The sequence below is a fragment of the Gopherus flavomarginatus genome, chromosome 7, assembly GCF_025201925.1.
Source record: "Gopherus flavomarginatus isolate rGopFla2 chromosome 7, rGopFla2.mat.asm, whole genome shotgun sequence".
Lineage (NCBI taxonomy): Eukaryota > Metazoa > Chordata > Testudines > Testudinidae > Gopherus > Gopherus flavomarginatus.
In genome coordinates this window covers 53,279,488-53,296,012 of record NC_066623.1, presented here as the reverse complement: position 1 = coordinate 53,296,012, position 16,525 = coordinate 53,279,488, and the positions used below count along the sequence as shown (strand labels likewise).

Below are 16,525 nucleotides of genomic sequence, written 5' to 3'. Positions count from 1 at the left end.
TCTGCTACATTCTGTCCAGCGTTACAGGACCCCATATTTGAGAAAAGGGTATTTCGTAAAGTTTTTCTGAAAGAAAAATTGAAAGCTTGGGCTACTTTCACTATTCCTAGTTATTTGTCTAACATTACAGATAGCTTAGTCAGAATTCCCAGTTTCTCGGTATTTACAAGCAACTGGCACTTACTAAATACTAAGTTTGTGCCATTACCTAAGCTTCATCAGGATAAGTTAAAACGTTGTCTTTTCCTGCAGGAAAAAAAGAATCCTGTGGAAGTTTCCATTACAAGATATTTAGCTATGACATTTATGTCATTAACATTTGAATGCAGATAAATGAACAAATGGCATATAATCCCGAACACATCTTTCAGATGTCTTCTCTCTCCTTCAACTGAGACACTACACTGTCACTATATTAGTCAAAGGTGAGTTTTTTTGTTTTTTGCTGCTGCAATAAGCTCTTAATACAGAGTGAAAGTTTTATCAGAACCAAGAGTCCTGAATTTAGATTTAACAACATGAAAATTTCCAATTTCTGCCTAATGCTCATCAGTTTCTGGAAGATGGTACTGAGATTCAGAGATGGAAATCTAAATCACAAAAGGGCAGATTAATAACCTCTAGTTACGGGTAAGTAAAGATGTGTGGTCCCTATCTGTATTCTGCTATGGGTTACTTATACGCACTATGCACCCGGAGCCGGAGAATTTGAAAGTAGTGTCCACTGGTCTGCCCACATTCACCTTGTACTTTCTACAAAGGGGATAAGTGTGGGACCGATCGACCACCTCTCCAGTTCCTTCTCCACCGCAATTCAAGAGGAGATCCAAAGCAAAGTAGGAGAAGGGCAGGTAGTGGCACACAGATAGGGACCATGCATCTCAAAGAATCTCCAGTTACTGGTGAGTAACCTCCCCTTCTTCGAGTGATGATCCCTATTGTATTCCACTGTGGTAATCAAGCAGTAATGAAGTAGTAAGAGGATGTGAGGATATAGACGATAGGGCTGAGTGAAGGACAGCAGTTCCAAAGGAGGCATCAGCAGAGGAGTCTTAGACGACGGCACAGTGTCTCGCAAAGGTGTGAATGGGGCCCCACATGACTGTTTTAAAGATATCAAGGAGGGATATCTCCTGAAGCGATGCTATAGTCACTGCTTGTGCTCTTACTCTGGGAGGAGGACAACACAAGGCGGAAGGTTCAATAGTTGATAGAGTAGAATGCAGCCAGAGATCCATTTGGAGATCCTCTGGGTAGAGGTTGCTTATCCCAGATTCTTTTTGTTACAGTGATGAATAGTTTCTGAGACTTCCTGATTGGTCTTGTTTTGGGTAAGTTAAAAGCCAAAGCCTGCCAGACACAAAGGGCATGGTGTTTCCGTTGCTCTGAGGAAGTGTGAGACTTAGGAAAGAACACAGATAAGTGAATTGATTGGTTCAAGTGAAATTCCAAAAGAACCTTGGAGGTGAATTCAGAGTGTAAATGTTACGAAACTTTATCTTTATGGAATACAGTGTAAGGAGGATCTGCCATCATCAATCAAAGCTCATCAACCCTTCTGGCTGAGGTGATAGCTTAATGGAGAGAAGGGACACGGAGCAGGAAGCTAGAGGTTCAAAGGATGGCCTTGTGAGTGCTGAGAGAACAAGATTCAAGTCCCACTGAGAGGCAGGCTTGCGAATAGGTGGAAAGGTTCTAATTAGGCCTTTTCAAAATCTGGTGATCAGTGGGTGAGTAAAGACTGGGTAACCCTGGGAAGGAAGATGGCATGCACTAATCATTGCCAGGTGGACTCATAAGGAGCTGATGAATAGGCCTGATGTCTTTAGAGAAAGGATATAGTCTAAAATGAGAGGGATATCTGCATTTTCTGCGGGAGGAGAAAATGGTCCTTTGATGCTCACAAGAAGCCTTGAGGTGAAGTGAATATGGATCGGGGTGCTTGATCTTGCCATGGGTCAGAAGCTCAGAAAATCTTGGGAAGGCGATTGGTAGTCAGGATGACATGCACTGTAGATCCAGGTACCAAAACTGTCTGGGCCAGTAAGAGGCAATCAGGATAATCTGTTACCTGTCCTGCTGGATTTTGCATAGAACTCTTGTCAGAAGCAATAGTGGAGAGAATGCATGGCTCAGGTGATCTGACCAAGAAAGTAGAGCATCACCTTGGGAGTGGTAACCTAGAACTCCTCCTGAGCAGTATGTGATACATTTTCTGTTTGTTATGGAGGTGAACAGATCCCTCGTTGGGGTTCCCCGTAGATTAAAGATATTGCATAGTACTCAGACATGGATTTCCCACTCATGGTTGGCTGAAAAATGCCTGCTGAAGGAGTCTGAGTGTATTTCATTTTCTGGGAAGGTAGGTATTTGATAGGTTGATTTGGTTGCTGATGCACGAGTTCCATAAGCTGACTGCTTCTGCACACAGGGAGACAGATCTCACTCCTCCCTGATTGTTGATGTAGAAAAAGATCACCATGTTGTTCGAAGTATCAGGATGTGGTGAGCGCAGATGAAAAGAAGAAAAGCCTTGCATGCCTTCTGGATTGCTCATAACTCCAGAATGGTGATGTGCATCCTGGACTCTCAGGGTGTCCAGGTACCATGTGTTGTATGGCTGAGCACATAGGCTCCCCAACTGAAAGAGATGTGCCTGTGGTAATGGTGCTGTCTGGTGAGGAGGGAAAACAGGAGATGCCCACACATACCTGTCAAGGATTTGTTCACCACAATAGGGAAGCCGCCGCCTTGGCAGGAATTGTTATCATGAAGTTCATTGGGTGATAATTTAGAGAGTATAATGACTGAAGCCACGCTTGAAGGCAATGACAATGGAGTCTGAAATCTGTCTGTGGGCACACATACCCTTGCAGGGACCAAATCCAGGGTGGCCCTGATGAAGTCCAGAGACTGTGGCAGGGAGAACAGATTTTTCTGCATTTAGACTGACCCCCCACCCAGGGAAGAGAGGAGGTGAAGCATCCTTGGAGTTGATGCATGGGCCTTCTGGCATGACTTAGCAACAAGGAGCCAGTTGTCAAGGCAGGGGAATACAAAGAGATTGAAGTGTCTGTCATGAGTTGCCACTATCGAGAATACTTTGGTGAAGACTCTAGAGCTGGTTGCCATGCTGAAAGGGAGTATTCTGTACTGAAAATTATTGGAGCCTACCATGCATCTGCCGAGGCATCTGTGAGCAGGATGAATATCTACATGAAAGTATCCAGAGCTGTAAACTACGTGTCCTTTTCTAGGGATGGTATTATAGAGGCCAGTGTGACCATATGAAATTTGAATTTGCAAATTAAGTGGCTGAGGTTGTGGAGGTTGAGAATTGGTCTCACGCTGCCCTTCTTTTTGTGTATAATGAAATATGTCAAGGAAAAGCTACTCACTTAGTATTGATGGGGGGGGGGGCATGTTCTATCACTCCTTGCTCTAATAGGGAGTCCACCTGTTGCTTGAGAATTGTCTTGTGAGAATGATCCCCAAAGGGAGAAGGGGAAAGGGCTTGTGGAAGAGATGTGGATGCAAACTCTATAGTCAGAATGGATGATATTCAGCACCCACTAGTCTATTTTTATTGCACTCCAGGTATGAGAAAGAATGCTAGATGACCTCCAAATGGCATGTGAAGATTGGGCAATGTTGGGCTTAGCAGCTTGCAGCTTTCAAGGTCCCATCAAAAGTAGTGCCTCACTGGGAGTTAAGATTAGATGCCAAGCCTGTTGCTGAAGGTGCAGGGAAGTAGGTCCTTTGAACCTTTTGCCTTGTGTGTGATGGTTCAGAGGGTCTCTAATGAAAAAAATGTTGAGCCATGGGTCTAGGTCTAGGCAATTATCAACGGAATTTCCTCGAGGGGACAGGTGTATATATCAGAGACTGAAGAGTAGCCCTAGAGTATGGAGGGAATTGTTCATCTTCTGACTGAATAACAGATTCATCCTCCACAGTGTTCTGGATCTCTCTAGGGAACCCTGACACATGGAGCCATGACACTCTGCATATAACAATAGCAGGAGCCATGGCTCTAGACGAAGTGTCAGCAGCATCAACTGTGCATTGGAGAACAGTCTTTGCTCTTAGTTTGCCTTCATCTCTCAACTGGAAACAAGCTTTGTCCTGTTGTGGCAGACTGTTAGTGAAGTCTATAAACTTGGAATAGTTCACAAAGTTGTTCTTGGGCATTAGTGCCTGGTAATTGGCTATTAGCAGATCAACACCTGTCAGGGATGGTCTAGATAATACAGCAAAGAATCCTGTGGCACCTTATAGACTAACAAACATTTTGGAGCGTGAGCTTTCGTGGGTGAATACCCACTTCCTCAGATGCATGTGGTGGAAATTTCCAGGGGCAGGTATATATATGCAGGCAAGCTAGAGATAATGAGGTAGTTCAATCAGGGAGGATGAGGCCCTCTTCTAGCAGTTGAGGTGTGAAAACCAAGGGATGAGAAACTGGTTTTGTAACTGGCAAGCCATTCAGTCTTTGTTTAATCCTGAGCTGATGGTGTCAAATTTGCAGATGAACTGAAGCTCAGCAGTTTCTCTCTGAAGTCTGGTCCTGAAGTTTTTTTGCTGCAGGATGGCCACCTTAAGGTCTGCTATAGTGTGGCCAGGGAGGTTGAAGTGTTCTCCTACAGGTTTTTGTATATTGCAATTCCTGATATCTGATTTGTGTCCATTTATTCTTTTCCGTAGCGACTGTCCAGTTTGGCTGATGTACATAGCAGAGGGGCATTGCTGGCATATATTACATTGGTGGACGTGCAGGTGAATGAACTGGCGATGGTGTGGCTGATCTGGTTAAGTCCTGTGATGGTGTCACTGGTGTAGTTATGTGGGCAGAGTTGGCATCGAGGTTTGTTGCATGGATTGGTTCTTGAGCTAGAGTTACTATGGTGCGGTGTGCGGTTACTGGTGAGAATATGTTTCAGGTTGGCAGGTTGCCTGTGGGTGAGGACTGGCCTGCCACTCAAAGCCTGTGAACGTGTGGGATCATTGTCCAGCATGGGTTGTAGATCCCTGATGATGCGTTGGAGAGGTTTTAGCTGGGGACTGTATGTGACGGCCAGTGGAGTCCTGTTGGTTTCTTTCTTGGGTTTGTCTTGCAGTAGGAGGCTTCTGGTACACGTCTGGCTCTGTTGATCTGTTTCCTTATTTCCTCGTGCGGGTATTGTAGTTTTGAGAATGCTTGGTGGAGATTTTGTAGGTGTTGGTCTCTGTCTGAGGGGTTAGAGCAGATGCGGTTGTACCTCAGTGCTTGGCTGTAGACAATGGATCGTGTAATGTGTCCGGGATGGAAGCTGGAGGCATGAAGGTAGGCATAGCGGTCGGTAGGTTAATACAGTAACTCATCGCTTAACGTTGCAGTGATGTTCCTGAAAAATGCGACTTTAAGCAAAATGATGTTAAGTGAATCCAATTTCCCCATAAGAATTAATGTAAATGAGGGGGCTAGGTTCCAGAGAAATTTTTTTCACCAGACAAAAGACACACACACACACACACACACACACACACACACACACACACACACACACACACACACACACACACACACACACACACACACACACACACACACACACACACACACAGTATACGTTTTAAACAATTTAATACTGGTACACAGTGATGATGATTGTGAAGTTTGGTTGAGGTGGAGGAGTCAGAGGATGGGATATTTCCAAGGGAATGCCTTATTGCTAAATGATGAACTAGCAATTGGCTGAGCCCTCAAGGGAATGGAAGGAGGGGAGACAGCATCACAGACAGAGACACACACCATGTGTATGAGAGAAAGAGATGCGCGTTTCCCCTTTAAGTAGGATGACTCTACTCTTAAGTACACTGTCTTGTTAATTAGGGCAGCTTGCTGAGACTGCAGCTGCTGCCAGCAAGCTTCCTCCGTCCTGAGCCCTGTCCTGTGTCCCCCCTGCTCTATGGAAGGTAGGGTAAGCAGGATGCAGGAGCAGGTGGGAGGGGGACACCCTGACATTAGCCCCCCTCTTCCTCCCCTTCCCCTCAGACAGCAAGCAAGAGTCTTGGCGAGCAGCTCCAAGGCAGAAGGCAGGAGCAGCATATGGCAGTGGGGGGAGGGACAGCTGAACTGCCTGGCAATTGATAGCCTGCTGGGCAGCTACTGCACAGGGAACTTAGGGGAGTGGGGAGCTGATGGGGGGCTGCCTGTCCACCCTGGTTCCAAGCCCCCACCAGCTAGCTGCAACAGGCTGCTCTTCCTGCAAGCAGTGGACAAGGCAGGTGGCTGCCAAACAATGTTAGAAGGGAGCATTGCATAACATTAAACAAGCATGTTCCCTAATTGATCAGCAACGTAACAATGAAACAACGTTAACCGGGATGACTAAGTGAGGAGTTACTGTACTCAGTCCTGCCATGAGTGCAGGGGACTGGACTAGATGACCTCTCAAGGTCCCTTCCAGTCCTATGATTCTGTCCTGAACTGGAGTCTATATGCGAGAAGACTTTTCTCTCCCATAAAGCTAGGCATTTACCTTCTTTGTCCTCAGGAGTAGACTGGAGGTGTTGCTGTCTAGCCCTTTTGGAAGATGCTTGGCCACAATTGCCTCTTTTCAACCTCTTGGCCATGAAAGCACAGGAAGTGGGGGAGTGCCAAACAGTCCTATCTGGCTCTACTATAGCTTCATTAACAGGAAGTGCTATTTTGTTGGATCCAGATGGGTGGATGATGTCAAGGAGTTTGTGCTGCGATTCTTGCCCCTCTTCAAGAGGAATACTTAGTTCACCAGTAGCTCTACAAAGACGATCCTGGAACTGCTCAATTCATCAGAAGGGAAGGAGCCATAGGGGTTACCACTTCACTCAAAGATGAAGATGACAGTTTTGTTTGTTCCGGCAGAACTGTCAGATACGGTGCATATTGATTGCTTTTCCTCCTCTGAAGGGGCGGGGGGGGGGGGGAGAGAGAGAGAGAGAGAGAAAATCTGAGTGACTTTAACAGACCTGATCAACTCTGCAAGGGGTACTGGTCCCAGGGCCCATAATATAGCCAGTAGGAAGTGTCTAAAGCGAGACATGGAGATCCCCCATGGCATGGAATGCCAGCAGCTCCAAGCTCAATGCAGAGGCTGGTCTCAAGCAGGTGCAAGTCTTTTGGATGGCGGAGGACATGTAGGGTGGTTCAGTCTTCTGATGAGGAGAAAGTTGATTCGTGTTCCAGAGGCGGTACCATCGGTGACACTGAAAGGAAGTTGTATTTCAAGAAAGGAAAAGGCAATAAACTTCTCCAAGCGGTCAATTCCCCAGGTGGTGTTATGATATCTCTGGAAAGGAACAGACCTGATCGAGGGGATTCCAGATCCAGGAGTGCAAAGATGTCCTGTGGAGTGGCATGGGATCCAGTTCTCACCGTTGTGAGAGAGGATGTCTTTGCCCAGACCAACGGAGCCTGAAAGGGTGCTGTTGAAGATGGTGCCACAGATAGGTGTTGAACCATCTTCATCAGTGACAATGGATCCCAAAGTTTGGGAGGTGTCAACGAGGACAGTGCCAACAGGTTGTGTTCCAGCACTGATGGAGCCCGATGTTTATATGGGCTTTCTGTCAAGCCTCTTCGACTTAGGACATCCTAAGTCCTCTTGGACTGAGGTGCTGGGCTTGCTCAGAGCCGAATCAGACTTTTTTGAAGTGGATTTCAAGGAAGACTTATTCCTATGAGAGTGCTTCCTGTGTTCCCGAGAAGATCTTGCCAGGGGATTTAGGGGGGTAGATTCTCTGGCACAAGTGTTGGACTTAGCAGCAGGAGACTCGCTCTTTGCTGAATCAGGCTGATGTGGGGAGGGGCAGGGTTCCCTGGCCAGGTCCAATTGAGGCCTCATGACCTTTTCCATGAGGTTTTTTTGAAGTCAGAGTTCCCACGCTTCTCAGGTACAGCTGGGGAACAAGCAGCAGACACCTCACTTTGTTGCAATGTGAGCTTTCCCGAGGCAGTACATACAGTGCTGGTAGTCATCACTGACTGAGAAGTATTGAGGGCAGGAAGTGCAAAGTTTGAAGCCTGGAATCCTGGGCATAATCCAATACCCAAACAGATAGAGGGGAAAGTGTTCCCCCAAAATATTAATCTAACACTAAAATCTATGAAAAATACTATAACTATAAACTGTACAAGATACTAAAAACTATTTAGGAATCTAAATCTTATCTTAAGGGATGAAGCTGAAGCTACAGACACAGAAAGGTTCTGACCTGGGCCATGCAGCAGTTAGAAGTAACTGAAGAGGCAGTCAGTCCACCCTATCCTTTATCCTCTCAGTCAGAGACACGAGGTGAGCCAGGGCGTAGGCACGGACCAATGGATGCTACCTCCAAATTCTCTGGCTCCAGGCACACGGTGCGCTTGGGTAACCCATAATGGAATACGCTAGGGACCAGCATTTGAAGAGGAAAAATCAGTTCATAGCAAATGAAAAAACCTGGATACAAGCTGTTAAAACAACCTCCTTCAGCCATATATTTTCAGTTGAATGGAAAACACATCCCCAAGATCTGTTTGCATTCTAGCACACCAAAGCATGGAGGAAAATGTGCATACAGCATCTCTAGGTTTGTCACTATTTTATTGTGTTATATTAAATATATTTTTCTTAAAAATATGCACCATGCACAAGGACATAATTCCATAAAAAAGCTTGTATATCTGGGTATCACTTACTTACGTGCCATTTCAGGGGCTTCTGACTTTGGTGCACCGCAGCTCCTCCTGTTCTCTGCCTGTGGCTCACCATACTTTACTCTTCTGAGGAGTGTAACACTTAGGGCACATCTTCACTACAGAGCTAAATCGACACTGCTGCAATTGATGCAGCAGCAGCAATTTAGCAGTCTAGTGAAGACATGCTAAATCGATGGGAAAGTGCTCTCCCATTGATATCTGTACTCCACCTCCCTGAGAAGTTAAGTCATTGGCAGACCGTCTCCTGGTCAACACTGCAATAAGTGTATCTCGCTATGTTGACTTCAGTTACATTATTCACATAACAAGTAGCACAGCTTAGATCCATTTACCACGGTAGTGTAGACCTGGCCTTAGATTCAATTCTGGTTGTTGTCTTGGTGTGGGGGTGGCTGGGTGGTGCTAGTGGCCTATGGTATGCAGGAGGTCAGATGATCTGGTGGTTTCTTCTATCCTTGACCTCAATGACTATGAAAACACAGGTCTTTCAACCGGATGTCAAGCTCTCAAACTAACTTACCTGAAACCTACCATCTTTAGTTCAAAGCTGCTCTTCCAAAATGTATTGGGTCCCTATAATCAGTGATGTCGCATTGCTAAGATGCCAACTTCTTAGCCTGGGTGACCTGGCACATGTTAATGTGGAATGAGAGTTCCTTTACAATGATGACACAAGTGAACAGATGCTGTGCTGTCCTGACACTGTCTCGGCCAACTTGACAGACACTGAAATTGACAAAGATTCTGCTTGACAAAGCTTTTGGATGGAGACACAGAGACAGAGAGGGCAGCAGGTGACCAATTCAAAATACAGCGGAGGTGGTGATCTAATTTTAGCCTATGAGCATTTACAGCATCCCTTCAAAGAGTTTTATACTCTGACATAGGAATTGATCTATCTAGCCCAGTATTCCTGTCTGTGACAGTGGTCAGTATCAAATGCTTTAGAAGAAAGTATAAGAAACTCCATGACCGACAGTTTATGCCCTTAACATTTTTCATCCAATCTAATGGATCTGTGGCTGTCCTTATTCATATTTATTTCTTGGATTTACATTAGAATGAGATATGCCTGTCCTAAGCTTTAGGACACAGGACAGGTGCCTATAAGTATCTAATCCAGTTTGGATTTCAATTAAACTCTTGGCTCAATAACTGACTTATTTGAATAAGTAAACCTCAGCAGCTGTAGGCCTGCAGCCCCAGTGTCTCCCAGAACAGAGCCTAGACCACAGAAGTTGAGTACTGAGAGGAAGTCACTTGTTTTATAGTGGCTATTTCTTTGGCTGCGCTCATTCTATGCGACTGCAGAATTGGGCCCTGCTTTGACTTACAAGTTTCCTCTTGTGTTTTCTCATGCAGTACTGAAGAAAGTTTATTGATGGTACTCCAGAGGCAGAGGCTGCTCTTGACCCTCAGCTGGAGTGTGCTGCAGCCTCAAACTGTTGTCAGATGAATGGCGCTTTGCCTCTGGTTGCTCTCTATAACAAGGCTGGTCTAATGATTTGATACAGTGCAGCCGCCGTAGGTTGGGTCACCTCGTGCAGTTATCAGATACAGCTTATCCTGGAAACTTTTGGTGCAGAGGTGGCAGCTTGAGCCCAGCTGTACCGCTTTGAACATTTCATGGTGGGTCCATTTCTTTGGCCATGATGCCACCAAATCCCTTGGGCCAGGTGTAATTGTTGGCTACCACAACTCACTTAAGCCCTATTAGTGCCTTCCTTTGCAATTACACCATGGGCACCGATACCAATTGGGCCTGTTATCATGCATGCAAGTGCTCATTAGAGCTGAAAAGTCATGGAAAAATGAACCCTTTGTATCTGATTTGTATGGTTTATGTAGATTACAAATTCCTTGAGGAAAGGACTTTGTCTTTGTGTCCTGTACACTTTTGTACAGCATGCTGTAATTGTAGGAAATAACAGCCTACAACTTTTAAGAGTCTCCGTGATATTACTACAGAAAGGAGAAGGAAAATGTGGATTCTTCACAGCCAAGTGGTATTGACTCAGTTTCAGCTTAATGTTGTCACTTGCCTCAGATTTCACAGGATGGTCTTAATTTGGATAGATCTGGACCCTTCCCTCAGCACCCCCCCCCCCCCATCGAGTGAACTGAACTCTTCCTATTCATTCTAGAACATCTAAGCCAGTCAGAAAGCACAACAAATAAAAATATATTTCATGCAAACAGACTCAAAGCACATGGAAATATGCATCATTTCAGCAGCTGGCCATTCCTTCTCCTAGCAACTACACATTGACGATTTAAAAAAGAAAAGTTGGACCATTATAATTTTCACATCCTATTTGCTAAACTAGTTTATGAAAACTATTCAATAATTAGTACAAAAATGAACGATTTTTATAACAAGAAACCCTGGTTTATTAAAAGCTGGAACTGGTGTCATTTTTTTTTCTTAACATAAGGTTCTTGTTAATTTTAAAATGCAAGCATAAAAATACTACAGAAGTATGTTATTGTATGGATGAAATGTACACTATATAATACATGAAAAGAACCCTGACTAGCTGCTATTATTTTTAATTAGGCTCTATAGCAAATATGGCTTTACCTTCCAGCACCAGTTAAAATTTGGGGAGGCTGAAAACTCCAAACTCATGGGACTGGCAATTCTGTTGCTCATGCCTCGGAGCACTAATGCATTTTACATTAGCTCTAAGCATCAGGAAATCCTAGCTCCTGGTGCCAAGAAGTTCAAAACGATAATGACACGTCTGAAAACTGGGATTTTCTGTCCAACTGCCTGTGTCTATTCCAGAAAACAATTCTGACCCTCTGTACTGTAAATGGGACAGAACATTTGTAATAGTACATGCTGTTTCCAATTAGGTTGTCTCCCTATAAGGTGGATAATTCCAGGGACAATCATATTGAAAAGCACTCCCAGAAACAGAATTCTAATTGGAAAATCAGAATGTATTTGCCTGCGCCCTGCACAAAGGGCTGTTACCAAGTTTTGCAGTTTGTATTTATTCTTTTCATTTAAATGGGTCCCCAGACTTTAAAGCATTGTGGTTATGAACAAGGACATTCTACAAATACTTTTTATTTTTAAAATATGTTTGATGTATTTTACCATTCCTTTTAGCTGGAAGGAGATCAGATTCAAAGCCTTAAAAAAAGTACATTTTTGACAGAAGGTTGAAATTCAAGGTTCAGCAATCTAATGTAGCTCAAGGATGCTCAAACTTTCCCCAACCAAGGGTTTCATTGGCAAAGTGATAGGATATTGATGGGGCTATTCCTAGTTTCCCAAAAACAAAGCAGATGGCAGCCATCCTCATCTTTAATAGAAACATGCAGCCATTAGGAATTGTCTCCCTCTGACATTCCATCTAGATCCCGGATGTTCAAGATGGATAATTGCACCCTGTCATCTCCATGGGCCATACCTCCATGTTAAAGTTGAGAATGGCTGTGAACCACACTCCATGAGTACACCTACCCTCCAATCAGAGATGTGATTTCAACTTGTGTAGCACATCCAACCTAGCTTTAATCCAGCTAGCTTGGGTGTCACAGCAGTGAAGCAGCAGCAGTAGCATATGCTTCTGTGCAGGCTAGCTGCCCAATTACCCAGGATTCCAGGCGGGCTTGTCCAGGGTACTACAGCTTCATTGCAATGGGTACCCAAGCTAGCCATATTAAAGCAAGTCAGATATGCCTACATGTGCTGCATGCAGTCGTGCCCCCCGATTGTGGTATAGACATACTCTAAGACTCCAGGGGTTGCACCTGGCTTCTCTTTTCTTCAGTTTCTCTATCATACGTGAGCTTTAATAGACATATACATTTTAAAATAAATCACAACGGTCTATCACAAGTGCTTTCACTTTTAAAAAATATATAGTAAAGTAGTCACCACTACATAAGAGATTTTGCAAAACAGTCTTAGCAAAACCAAACTTTGGAAGTCATTTAATTGTCGACCCTTGTGTGTGCTGGGCTTGCTGACATTTCTATGGCGAGAATCCCTCCCCCAGTCAAGCTGCAAAGGAAGAAGAAGAGGCTAGCAGTGAACTGGAGTGCTCCTTAAAGAGCAATGTAAAAAAGCCATGCAGGTGAGGTTTCAGATAGGAAGGTGTATAAAGGGGGAAAAAATCCACATGCTTTCTAAGAGGTTCTCCTTCGGAAAGGAGAGCAATTACGTAGTCCAATTCAACTGTTTCTCAACAGATGATTTTAGGTAGTAATCATAGAATTACTCAAATCAGATTATACCATTGCCCTATATGTTGGGATTTGTTCAGACTTTACATAAAGCTACTAAAATTATTAATTATTATTGGGGAAGAAATAAATAAAAGTCAACAAAGGGTGGAAGCATCTCTCAATAACTTCTTGTAGAAGTGAATTCCACAGGATTACCATACAGTGTATGACGTATATCCTTCTATTGGAGCGCACTGTCACACATGCCTGTCTGTCATAATTTGGCATACATATCACATAAAATAAAGCCTTTCCTAAACCCTACAGATGCCATGAAGGACAAGGAAGGATCTTCTCTGAAATGAGAGTTTTCTTATTTGACCCTGTGAGCAATGTCAGTTCAGAGATCCAAACTGGAACAGCTTGCTAAGATGACATGGGAGAAAAGGTCAGAATAGAAGGGCAATTTAAACAAATGTCTCCAATAGCTCCAGGAATCTACTAATGGAGCCAAAGGCAGACATTTTTCACCCATCCACAAGATTTTCAAAGCATATGACATCAGTAATCAAGCAGCGTGTTAGCTGGGAAGATTGAGTAAAATCAGGAAACAATCCTGACAGCTGAGAAACTTATTTTTAACAGCTTAAGAATACTGGAAACAATTCTGCTAGTTAATCAAATCCCCTAACGTCTCCTTAGACATTTCCAAACAATGATGCCTGAATAGTGTTTGAATAATTGTCAGAACATGTAATGAGTTGTGTGCTCTAGTTTTCTATTCCATTTTTATCGCCTTTGGAAAACTATCAGGAAATAGTATGTGTAATTTAATGTGTTAAAATAAATGTATAATTCAAAAGGCAAACTGGATCCTCCAGTGTGACAAAACACCAAGAAGTTTTGATCTATGATTTCCATAAACCTGCGTTCTTGATGTAAATCATTCCCCTAAGTATGCTTTTAAAATGTAACCCTATAAAAGCTTATGTTTTGGAACGGAAAAAAAGTTATTGAAGCTGAAAAAATGTAAATCAAGCATTAAAAAGAAACCTGAATTAGTAATTTTCTGATTACATAAATGCTTTCCAAAGAGAGAGCTTTACCTGCTGGAGAAGGGATGTTGCCCAACTAAGTCTCCATTTTGGAGATGATAATCATTGAAGAAATCTGGACTCACTGCTCCATCAGGGGCTATCACGCCATCTATGAAGACACGAGAAATACAGAGGTTGAGACACAGTGGCATGTTGGGGGTGCCAGAAAAGTAGGCCACACAGCAAGTGCTGCTTTATCCTACTCACACTCCTGTCAGCAATCTGTGTCAGTTTAGGAATCAATGACAAGCAGCGAGAAACAAAGCCAGCTCCTGGCTCAATAAGACAAGAGACTTGCCGGGGCCTGAAGTAGACTTCTCCAGTCACAGCCCAATTCACAGCTCCTGTGATGGGCCACAGCTCAGAGCTGTATCCCTCACACCTTTGCCAGCAGGACTGCAAGAGATGTAGAAGGTCCAATCCTGCCCATTCCATCACAGCAGTGGGACCAGAGGAGAAATAAATAAACTACTTCCAGGTCAGTGAAATAAAAATGGTGAGGCAACCTATGGCTCGATTCCTCAACCACTACCCTTCCTCGTCCTCTTTTTGAGGCTGTTCATGGAGGCAACTTCATGACATGATTTTCCCCATCTTCCCTGTAGTTTAATGCCTCATAAGACTAGCCTAAATAAAAATATTCTTATATGACAGGCTCCTGGGGAACTCTAGGAAATGGACAGTTCCTTAGCTATCAATTTCTCCTTGTTCCTTTTACATTCACCACTGGCAAAACTAGGTGCATGTGTTTATAAAGTCACTAGGACTCCTTAAAGGAATCACAGCCTTACCTGGTTTATAGAAGAGAGCAGGAAATTATAGACTAAGCTTTACTCTCAGTTACACCATCTGCTGAATGTGTCAAAATCCCCAAATGAGAAACATGTCAGACAAGTCTATGACAAGTGGTGTTAGTTTCATCAGAGAAATGCCACTTGACAATACAGCTGTTCACAGACACCAAGTTAGACAAAATTCTGAGTGATATTAAGAGCAGCACCGCTCTGACTATGACAACATATCACCAGAGTTCTTGAAGCACTTCAAGGCTTGCGCTCACTAGTGACTGGCACAGTTCTTCACCTGTGTGATCAATGAAAAGCAACTGCTGAAGACATGGCGAATATTAAAAATCATTGCTCTCCTGAAACCAGGGGAAAGCCTACATAATGTTGCAAGTTATCAACCCATATCTCCATTCTCTGTGCCATTCAAAGTTCTGAAGCATCTCATCCTTCCCCAGAAACAGACTCAATGCTCAGCATGGAGCAAGCAGGGATTTGGAAAGGTGAGAGCACCTAAGATCAAGTGCTGTTTTGACAACATTGATCAAAAATTGTCTTCAGAAAAACTTCAAGATAGGAGCCATATTTCTGGATCTGACAGCAGCATTTGACATGATGTGGAACACATGGCTCTTAGTCAAATTGTCAAGAGCATTCCCAGCATGGGTAGTCAACATTGTTGATCTTTTCTGCAACAGAGGTTTCCACATGGGAGACAGAGTTTGCATATGGAAAAGAAACCAACAATTTACCACAAGACTCTGTACTGGCACTGATGCTTTTCAATCTGTTCACAAATGACCTTCTGCTTACCCTGTCCTGCATGTTCACATATGCAGATGATATTTGCTTAGGCATCCAAGCAAGGTCATTCCTAGATCTTGATGTCCTAAACTCTGACTTGGGCCAAACACTGTAGTCAGTGGTGTTTACAACCAAGTATGATAAAAGACATTTTCGAGTGTGTTCCATCTTCACAATGCCAGAGCAGACCAAGAACTAAATATCTTTCTCGATGGACATTGCCTGAGGTAGATTCCACCCAATCTACCTCAAAGCAACCCTAGATAGATCTCTCACATATCTCAACCATCTGAGGAAAACTGCAGCTAAGGTGAGGACACTTAACATTCTAAAAAACCCTGGCTGCCACTTCATGGGGAACAAACTCTCCAATCATCCAGTTTAGCCCTATGTTACTCTGCAGCAGAATACTTTGTTCTGGGCTGACTCCATTCATCCCATGTCAAGTTGGCTGACATGCAACTACACTTAACCATGTGCACTGCAACTGGGATGATTCAACCCACACCAGTACCATGATTCCCTGTGTTAAGTAACATCACTCCTCTGTACATCTGCCATGAGAATGCTACAGCCAGAAGATTAGGGCAAACCCAAGCCTACTGCTATACATAGACTAATTTGACGACCCAAGAACGTGCTTGTTGTCAAAGCATCCGTTGTGGGCCCACCTACGCTGCCCAGATTTCTCTGCAATGTCAATGTGGTGTGAAGCGCGGTTTCTGATGTCAGCTGCACACCAATCTCTTATAACTGAACCGACCATGCACGTACCTGTTTTTGATTTACCACATCATTCATGGGTCCTTCTGAATCAATTCTCAGTGGGCCAGGCCCAACGTGCAGCCAGCCTTCACACTCGAGGCCAACAAGAGGATCCCACATATGGCTATGGCCAAAGACAGTGTCACATATCACTGACGACTGCCCTCTGA

General features: G+C 43.9%; 1 protein-coding gene across 6 annotated transcripts in view; it reads right to left on the bottom strand.

Annotated features, from left to right (window-relative positions):
• Positions 1–16,525, bottom strand: part of KIFAP3 (kinesin associated protein 3) — a 174,970-nt gene that overhangs the window by 30,509 nt on the left and 127,936 nt on the right. For 5 of the 6 annotated variants that reach the window (XR_007775618.1, XM_050963134.1, XM_050963131.1 and 2 more), the window contains one exon: positions 14,011–14,110. Coding sequence is in view for 5 of the 6 variants with exons in the window: in XM_050963134.1 (XP_050819091.1) it covers positions 14,011–14,110 (100 nt within the window). In the remaining variant the exon portion in view is untranslated. Of the gene's footprint in view, positions 1–11,100; positions 12,741–14,010; positions 14,111–16,525 lie in introns of those variants that run through there. The other variant, XM_050963132.1, reaches the window with a different exon arrangement.